This window comes from Lepidochelys olivacea (genome assembly GCF_965140295.1).
Source record: "Lepidochelys olivacea isolate rLepOli2 genome assembly, chromosome: 12".
NCBI lineage: Eukaryota > Metazoa > Chordata > Testudines > Cheloniidae > Lepidochelys > Lepidochelys olivacea.
In genome coordinates this window covers 7,029,419-7,039,429 of record NC_140422.1, presented here as the reverse complement: position 1 = coordinate 7,039,429, position 10,011 = coordinate 7,029,419, and the positions used below count along the sequence as shown (strand labels likewise).

The 10,011-nt window shown below is 48.4% G+C and overlaps 1 protein-coding gene across 1 annotated transcript; it reads left to right on the top strand.

Annotated features, from left to right (window-relative positions):
* Positions 1-4,621: 4,621 nt before the first annotated feature.
* On the top strand, positions 4,622-7,244 carry LOC311529245 (C-C motif chemokine 17-like). The gene is made up of 3 exons (XM_084645071.1): positions 4,622-4,770; positions 6,116-6,230; positions 6,875-7,244. Exons 1-3 carry the CDS (start codon positions 4,704-4,706, stop codon positions 6,993-6,995), a joined length of 303 nt encoding a protein of 100 aa, XP_084501197.1. The 5' UTR covers positions 4,622-4,703; the 3' UTR covers positions 6,996-7,244.
* Positions 7,245-10,011: the final 2,767 nt, after the last annotated feature.

Below are 10,011 nucleotides of genomic sequence, written 5' to 3'. Positions count from 1 at the left end.
CCTCCCTAAGGAAGTGTCTAGAGATCTGTATCTGTTCCCTGCTTTGTTTCAATCAGGACAGGGGATGAAACAATGGTCCTGTGTGCACATTCTCCCTGACCCCTTCTTTCCACAGTGCATTTAAGGGTCAAGCCAGAACACGTTTCCCTTGAATTTCCCCTTCCCTATTTGCAGAATTAGGGTGTTTCTTTTTTTTTTTCCTGGTGCTTATACACCGCAGAATTTCAATTCAGATGAAAAGGAAACCACAGCCAGTGCAGCAGGGACATTCTCAAGCTTCTAGAGGTTTAAGGTTGCAAATCAAGCCTCCCCTCCTGCCCTCCTTACCCTGGACACCCCGCCCCTGCAATGAAGAAATCTGAACGTGCTTGTGCAACCCAGGGAGAACAATGCTTATCGGGAGCTGCCAAGTTGCTTAACTGCATGGCAATGCTACAGCAGCAGCTGGTGGTCGGGAGGGAATGGGGCCTGCTTCTGAGGGTCAATGGACCAGATCCTCAGCTGGTGTAAACTGATGTAGCTCTGTGGGCTTCAAGGGAGCTATACAGATTTACACCAGCAGAGGATCTGGCCCAAGGTGACCTGTTTATTCCCCACGTCACCTCACACCTCCTCCTCTACAGCCAAAATAGCCCCTGCCTCAATATGTCCTGGGTTGATGGATCGTCTTGCTGCCCATGGGTCTGGGGCAGGTGTCAGTTCTTTCACATCGTGGACCTCTCCATAGCACTCAGGAGGGTCTGTCACAACGTGGCCTGAGGGAGGTGGGCTTGGGTTCAAGGAATCTCATGAACATGGTTTGAATTGTTCCTTGAAGGCCGGGGGTAGCGAAGGGAAACTGCACCTCAGCCACTAGACCCATCCCGGCCTGAGTCCCGAAAGGCTCAGTTCTCTCCGTGACTCTATTCAGTATTTCCACAGGACTCCATAGCTGAGTGGCCAGCATGATGCTGATGCTACACAACTCGATCTGCGCTTCACAATCTAAGGTAACACCACAGGCGTCCAGCTAGCACAGCAACTGACCGATAGCCGCACCGGGGGAGGAAGGGCTGCTAAAATCAAACAGAGATTGTGCTCGTAGGCAAAAGGAGGCATTTCAAAGGGTCTGCAGCATGCAGGGTGATCACTGCTCTAGGATGTGTCCCCACAAACCCTACAATCAGCTCACTGTCTAGGGGTTCCTCTGCAACCCCTCACAGAGGCAGAGCTCTCAGAGGGTCCAGTTCTCTACCAAAGTTTTGCACCATCTCTGGGTGGCTAGGAGAGTGCCTCCCAGCCTGGCGAGAAGACCTGGCCTTCATCACCACCCTCTGGATTACAGCAATGCAATCGCCCTGGGTTTCAAAGCATCAGTCCCCAGCAAACTGCAAGTGGTGAAAGAATTCAGCAGTTCACCACTCCAACAACACAGTTTGACTGGGAGCAGGTCACCCCTGCCCTTTGCTCACTTCCTGTGGAACTGAGGGCCAAGTGTAGGGTCTCTGGCCCAGAGCTTCAAAGTTTTTTGGATTCCTAACAATACCTTTGAGGATCTGGGCTTCTGTCCATCCAGGAGACATCATACAATCCATTGTGTCCAGCCAAGCCTTAAGACACAACCATATTTGCTCCAATCCCTGAGACAGAGACAAACACCTACAAGATCTTTATCAAGCGTTCTTAAAACTACAATACCCATCTGGGGAAGTGAGGAAACAGACTGACAGAGCGAGATGGGTACCCAGAAGTCACCTACTACAGGACAGGCCCAACAAGGAAAATAACAGAACACCACTGGCCATCACGTACAGCCCCCAGCTAAAATCTCTCCAGTATTATCAACGATCTACAACCTATCCTGGAAAAGGATCCCTCACTCTCACAGACCTTGGGAGGCAGGCCAGTCCTCGCTTACAGACAGCCCCCGAACCTGAAGCAAATAGTCACCAGCAACTACCCACCACACCACAGAAACACTAACTCAGGAACCAATCCTGTAACAAACCCTGTTGCCTACTCTGTCCCCATATCTACTCTAGTGACACCATCAGAGGACCCAACCACATCAGTCACACCATCAGGGACTCATTCACCTGCACATCTAGTAATGTGATATATGCCATCATGCACCAGCAATGCCCCTCTGCCATGTACGTTGGCCAAACCGGACAGTCTTTATATAAAAGAATAAATGGACACAAATCGGACATCAGGAACGGTAACATACAAAAGCCAGTAGGAGAACACTTCAATCTCCCTGGACATTCAATAACAGATTTAAAAGTAGCCATCCTGCAGCAAAAAAACTTCAAAACCAGACTTCAAAGAGAAACTGCAGAGCTACAATTCATTTGCAAACTTAACACCATTAATTTGGGCTTGAATAGGGACAGGGAGTGGCTGGCTCACTACAAAAGCAATTTTCCCTCTCTTGGTATTGACACCTCCTACTCAATTATTGGGAGTGGACCACATCCACCCTGATTTATTTGGCCTTGTCATCACTGGTTCTCCACTTGTAAGGTAACTCCCTTCTCTTCATGTGCCAGTATATTTATGCTTGTATCTGTAATTTTCACTCCATGCATCTGAAGAAGTGGTCTTTTTACCCACAAAAGCTTATGCCCAAATAAATCTGTTAGTCTTTAAGGTGCCACCAGACTCCTTGAAATGAATATATATATTTGTGCTTTATATTTGGTGTGAATACTCATTACATTCTTATTATTTACATCAACTGTGAGTGCCTGCAATCCACAGCAGAACCTAGGCCCAAGCTATTGTCCTCCTTCTCTGGGACAGTCACCTGCATTTGGGAAGGGTTCCCAAGACACATGGATCAGGTTCCCCTAGGCCAACAACCAGGTCACCATCATCCACAACTTCATCTGCAGGACACTTTAGAGACATGACTCACTGCCTGCAATTCAGACCCCAGCCCTTCCTGGATCGTTAGGGAAAGCCAGGAGCAACTGGGTTCCTGCCAGGCAGAAACTGAGCCTCCTTGCCTTGGAAAAAAGCATGCACATCTCTGGCCAATGATGAAGTAACCTTATTTGGATGCAATGTGCCACCCGATATCAAATCTTCCATTCCTGAGCTCGCTGCGAAGTCAGCAAAGAACCCTCTTCCAGCTCATCTCTCCACAGCTCCAGTACAAGAAGACAAACCTTTGCATGCTATTCGCTGGTTTAATTCAGGATTTACTCCTGATTTCTATTTTGTCTTCAAGGTCCACTGGCTCACACGACTTCACGGCCAGAAGAACTAAGAAGAAACGAAGGCAGAAGAAAGGAAAGGCTATGGTTCAGCAATGTCTGTAATCACAGGACTTGTGTTTGTATGGCCAGCTTAGGCAGAGCTAAGCACCACGGTTTTATTCCACACACAAAGGGCTTGTCTTCACGCACAGCGCTTCTCCTGTCCACATAGTTAATCCTCCTCCCCGAGAGCTGTCTACACCGGGGGTTAGGTCGGGATAACAATGTTGCTCAGGAGGGTGGATATTTCACCCTCTTCACTATTGCAATTGAGTTGAGGTAGTTATACCAATATAGGTCTGTAGTGCAGACCTGGCCTAACTCTTAAACTCGTCCCAGCAACCACTGGGCTCCTTATAAAATCTGGGATGGATTATCAGGACTGTTCCTTGACTGTTCCTAAAGCCTGGTCTGGTATTGGGAGGGGATAACCCCTGGACACTGCAAAGGTCCTTCCATAAGAGAGATCATCTCACATCCCACTTCCAGCCTCTTGCTTCCCTTGCCTTCCCCACTGCAGTTTGTAGTAGGTCATCAGGTCATTAGAGCAGGACATAAAGTGTTTTTTGGAACACGGTGATGTCCAGAGTTTGAAAAGCACTTGGATCAGACTGTCGAGCCACTAAGCCTAGCATCTGTGGTTACATAAGAGAGGACCCAAATTATACTTGCTATCAGTCCTCATCCTCCATGATATAAACTGGTCACCAGCTGAGCTCAGGAAGACCCTTCCACCTATTGTATAGGTTTGCGCAATTAATGGGGATGTGAAATGTGATCAGCCCTGTTGCTGGAAGCACGAGGTACCGATTTTATCTTGAACCAAGTCTAATTTAAGTTTTAGCACTAGAAAGCTTTTTATCTTTATTTCTCTTGTAACTATTTCTGGCTTCAATGCCTTGTACTTGGCACTCACTTAAAATCTCTCTCTTTGTAGTTAAATAAAACGATTTTATTCTTTAATCAAAACTAATCCAGTGGTATGGTTCAACTGGGCAGGGTGGTAACTCCATTTAAAGTAGCAGACTGCTCGATATTATTTCCTTATGGGGTGACAGAGCTAAAATAGCTGAACTGCCCAAAAAAGGGCTGGATACACCTTTTTGTGCAGGAAATCCAGGACTGGGAGTGTGTGGAGGTCACCCTGCAAGTGGTAGCCAAAGCTGGCAGAAGCCAGGCTCTCAGAACACTGGCTAGTTTACTCAGAATGCAGAAGTGAGGTGTTCTGGTTTCCAGGGCTGTTCTCAGGGTTTCCTTCCTCATGAGTTAAAATCAGACACATTTTGTGGAATCTCTCCACACTTTCCGGGTTGGTTTTTCTCCTGAACTCTACCACGTGGCTTGTGAAGGCAGCACAGACAGAATAAATTGCCTGCCTTTGCCTCCAAGGTCTAACTTCACAGCTTTCTGGGGAAGAAAGGAACAGTTCTACAGCAGAAGACAACCCACTCCAAAGTTACCATGATCAGCCTGAGGACAGCTCTCCTAGCAGCCTTCATCCTGGGGGTTTCTTATCAATATGCAACAGGTAAGTAGGAACCTTGATACAGGAGTAGAGGCCAGATCCTCAACTGGTGTAGACAGGAGTAGTTCCATTGAAATCTGTGGACCTATATCGATTTACATCAGCCAAGGTTCTAGCCCCAAGTGTCTGGAATTAGGGAGTTGGTGGCCTGCAGCCGTGGTTTTTGGGAGGGTTATAGAAACCACCTTAGAGAATAATAGTAGAGAAAAATAGACTAGACATAATTCAGTCCTGAACTGAGCAGGTCCAGCTCTCAACGGAGTCAATGGAAATTGCACCCACTTATGGCAGGGCTGAATATAAACATTAAGATTTTATGCCTTCCTCTTTTATTAACGAGATTTGCATGTAAATAGGATCTGTGTTTAAGGGTTCATCTCCTCTTGCTGCTAGTCCCCCATTTGATTGCCATACTCCTTTTGTGACCTTATGATCATTCCCAGGGCAAGTAATTGTGACATGACAGACACAGGATTCTGACTTCAGGTTGGGGTTACACAGCAGCAGAGAGCAAGCTTTTAGGAAACAAAAATCTGTTTTCATGGAAGTGTCCTTAAGTACTAGAGAATAAAGGGAGGGAAAGCCAAAATAATACATTTCAGCAAATTTGTTTCTAATGACTATAATGTACTGGCTACTGTGTATTTGAACCACTGCCCCCTACAGCATGGAATTAGTTTTATTCAACTGTGTGTCATGTGTCCTATACTGCTAACAGTTAATGGAGAGTTTCCTTTAGTTTAAGTGCTAAACTAAAGGCTGGGCTTTTTTGAATCAGGAGAATCTGACCCACAGTTTCCAAAGTGCCAAGTTAGTTTGGGTACCTGAAGTTCTGGGTAAACAAAGGGAGACATTTTCCAGGGGTCTAGTTTTCAGATGTGGGGTGCTCAGCACCTTCTGAAAAGCAGGCCTCTTGAAGGCATCTCAAGTTGTGCACCCAAAATCATTGAAATCATTAGTCTGTTTGGAGAATCACAGCCAGAGCTGAGCTCAAACCAGTGTAGCTGTGAAATTCATTGTAGCCAGAGTGCGTCTCAGAATGACACCAGTGAAGTACCAGGTGGCCCAGGTGTGTTCCCATATGCAGCTTCGCCATTAACTTTAACTTGCGCTTTCAGATTCAGGTCTCCAATACAGTAGCCAAAATGGACAGAGATTCTTAAACTTAACTGCCTTTAGTACCTGCATCTTAACCTGGGAATTCCCACTCCTGTGGAGACTGTGTTTTCACCGGTTTAATGTAGTTTTTCGGAGGTGACTAAAAGGGAGAACAAAGACCCTGAGAAATCCCAATACCAGTCAGTTCTAATGCAATGGCTTTGGGATTAACTAACTCTCTCTTTCACAGCCAAATCACCTACTCCCAAGGAATGTTGCTTTGATTACGTGACTGGAGCCATTCAGCTTGCTAAACTGGTGGATTTCTACAATACCCCCAGCGAGTGTCACTTACAAGCTGTTGTGTAAGTAAAGACCACCCCCTCCAGGGGCTGATTGTCCTCCGACCCTGTTACAGCGCACCTCACTGGCAAGCCAGAGAGGGTGTCAGCTTGAGATGCCAGCTGTCACATCAGGTTACAGAGACCCCAGGGTCACATTAAGCTCTTGTATACGGGAGGTTTTCTTTATAAAAAGAGTGGTTTCAGAGTAGCAGCTGTGTTAGTCTGAATCCAGAAAAAGAACAGGAGGACTTGCGGCACCTTAGAGACTCACCAATTTATTTGAGCATATGCTTTCGTGAGCTACAGCTCACACTGTGTAATCTCCAGAAGTGAGAAGTAATTTTGCTGCAGGGTATTATTGAAAGAAACGGCCTAGCAAGACTCAAGAGGGTGAGCTATCTGTATGAACGGCATAGCACTTATTAATACTAATTTGCATTATTATTGCATCTAAAGGCCCCAGTCTTGATCATGGCCGCAATGTGCCGGGCACTGTAGATACGTATATAAATTATAGTCCCTGCTCCAAAGTGTTTACAATCTAAATCGACAAGACAGACAAGGGTGTGGGAAACTGATGCAAGGAAAGGGTAGGACAGGATGTTTCCAAATAAAAATACAAAGGCACCCCTTTAAAATGAGCTCTCTTGCTTTTCCATTTGCAGGTTGGAGACCCGTGCTGACCGCAAGGTCTGTGCTGACCCCTCAAAGCCTTGGGTGAAGAGGGCAATCAGAACCTTGCAGGCAAAGAGGAAACAAACCTCACGTTCTGAGAACCACAAATAAACGCTCCACCCCAGACCCTACTGCCTCCCCTTGTCTCTGAACATTTCCTGTCTTCATTCCATATACCTCACTGGACTGTTCTTGATTCAGCACTGACAGACAGATAGCTCAGTCCTGAGAGAGCGAGCTCTGTGCACTTACAGAAGGACACACCGTGCAGTGCAGCCAGATACGCTGTGTTTCAGACTGTAAGTGTCCTTGCAAGAACACCCACAAGCTGTAACAGACGCACAAATAATAAAGCTTCATTGCTACACTCCAAGCGTTTGTGGTTTTTCATGCTCCTCACAGGTTGGCATTAACGGCTGGTCGGGCTGATTCATTGAAAGAGCCACAATCAGGAAGCCTCATTGGGGGGGAGGGGGGGCTCCTTTCTGTCAAACTCCCAGCTCCAGCAGCAGGGGGCAGTGCTGCAGCTTATTGCACTTGTGCACAGCAAAGGAGGCCAGTAGGGGGCAGGCCAGGGGGTAGGAATTTAAAAAAAAAAAAAAGCCACCACCCAATCAAAGGTAATTCCTCATGGCACGATATGCATGTGCCCTGGGCAACTGGCTCCCTTGTCAAAGAGGTGTTTGATCAAGGGAAGCTACAGATCAGTGAAATGCTGCCCGGCCTCCAGCTTCTCATCTCTGGCACCTGCCTTCAAACAGGGTGATGCAGAGTTTAGCCCAGTGGTTCTCAAACTCTTATACTGGTGCCTCTGAGACAGACCCCCTCTCCCCCCCGTGTTATAGATTATAAATTAAAAACACTTTTTATATATTTAACATGCTGGAGGCAAAGAGGGGTTTGGGGTGGAGACTGGCAGCTCACAACCCCCCACGTAATAACCTCGCGATCCCCTGAGGGGTCCTGGCCCCCAGTTTGAGAACCCCTGGTTTAGCCCAATCCTTCAACAGAGCCAGGGATATTCCCCATCTGTGACTACTTCACTGCCATTGCCGGACCATTTATTCTTATAGGTCCATCCTGCGTGTAGTCACAGGTTACCTCCATCCCCATGGGAGTCACTCCTCTGCACTCATTTTGCACCCCCCAATATCTCTCCACTGTTTGCCTCCACACAAAAGGAGGGGCTGCCATTTCTCCACGGGATTAGGGGGCCAGCAAAGCACGTGGAACCCCAGGTAGAGGTGCGCCACCGGGGCTGTAAGGTAGCAGGAACTGGCTTCCCTGTATAAGCCATAGGCCTGGGGTGGAGCCATAAAATCCGCTTAGTGTATTTCTGTGGCGCGTGCCAAAAAGTTCATATAAACACACACACACACACACACACACAGGAGAAAAGGAGATTTTTGAATGCTCCAGCACTCAGCTGGGCAGTGAGATCTTTGCTAGCACAGCTGCTAAGGGTTACAGGTTGTCCCAGGTCACACCACGGATCAGAGGCAAAACCAGGACTGGACACAAAATCCCCTGACTCCCAGGCCAGTGCCCTATTCTTTGGGCCACACTGCCATCCTGTGGGCAAAGGGGGGAATTGAGCTCTTCCAGGAAGTGCTTAAGAATGAGGACACAGCCCCGCCGCTGACCCTCTTCCCCTCAGCTCCCTGGAAAGAGCCCTGCCCGTCAGCACCACATAGATAGAAACCCTGCCCCCACCTCAGCTTCATGGCTAAACCTGTCTCCCCCCAGCCCCTATTTGCTTGCTCTCACAACCTCAGTACATTTAGAAAGGATTTGGAGTGACAAAATGCGCGTGGAAAAAGAGACTCCCCAAGCCCCATAAGCACAGCAAGCTCACTGGGGTGCACAGCCCAGAGGGAATGGCCCCTGATGGCCTCTCCGGGGGAGGCAGATAGCATGCACGAGGGAGCGGAGTTGATAATGGAGGGAAAAGCAGCCCACACATGCCAGGAGCGCTACAGTCCAGCAAACAGAGATACATGAAGAGAAGAGTGAGGCGGGATTTGATAGCAGCCATCAACTACCTGAAGGGGGGGTTCCAAAGAGGATGGATCTAGGCTGTTCTCGGTGGTGGCAGATGACAGAACAAGGAGCAAGGGTCTCCAGTTACAGTGGGGAAGGTCTACGTTAAATATTAGGAAACACTATTTCACTAGGCGGGTGGTGAAGCTCTGGAATGGGTTACCTAGGGAGATGGTGGAATGTCCCTCCTTAAAAGGTTTTTAAGGCCCGGCTTGACAAAACCCTGGCTGGGATGATTTAGTTGGTGTTGGTCCTGCTTTGAGCAGGGGGGGTTGGACTAGATGACCTCCTGAGGTCTCTTCCAACCCTAATCTTCTACGATTCTATGTATTAAAATCTCAGCATCGGTCAGGGGGTCGGAGCCTTAGTCTCAGGCCCTAAGTGCTCTGGGTTTTTTATTGAGCCATTCGAAGATCTTGGGCTGTATTCCGCTCTCAGGAACTGAACTGTGCTTGAAGTGCCTCATGCCATCCAAACTAGGCTCCAGGGCGGGTGTCGCATGGCAGAAGCATTCAGGGGTGTTGCGGGGGTGACCTTCTGTAAGTAATGATGGGCAGGGCTATGTCTGCATGCCACTCCCATTTTGCATGCCCCCCCCACCCCAGGTCCCAGAATAGCCCTGAGTTTATCATTCCATGGACAAGAGTGCTCCATGGAAAGGCAGGCAACCAAACTAGACAGGGGTGCTGGTGGCAGGGACTGAAGAGCAAGCGATTTTGCTCGTGAGCTTCCGCACAGAGAGCAGCAAACAGCAGGACACCGGGTGATTGGATCAGGGCCAGGCTGTGCTCCCTGTATCCTCTCCGAAAAGGGGCCAGGATGCAGTGTACATGTCTGGGCGTGTCATCCAGGGAGGAGCTGCTGGTTTTGTTGCCTGAGCAATAGCGTCTACGGTGCTGCTTTGAAAACCCAGGACGACAACTCAGCAAATGAAGTCCACCGCCTGGGGCGGGAACAAACCAGTGGGCTCACTTTGGGGGGGTTGGACTATTTGCCCTGCTGATGGTACAGTTGCAACCTGGGCACCCACCCCCAGAGGCTGCTTCCACTCAGTTTGGCCTGTAGCAATCGGTCTGCCATTCGTGAG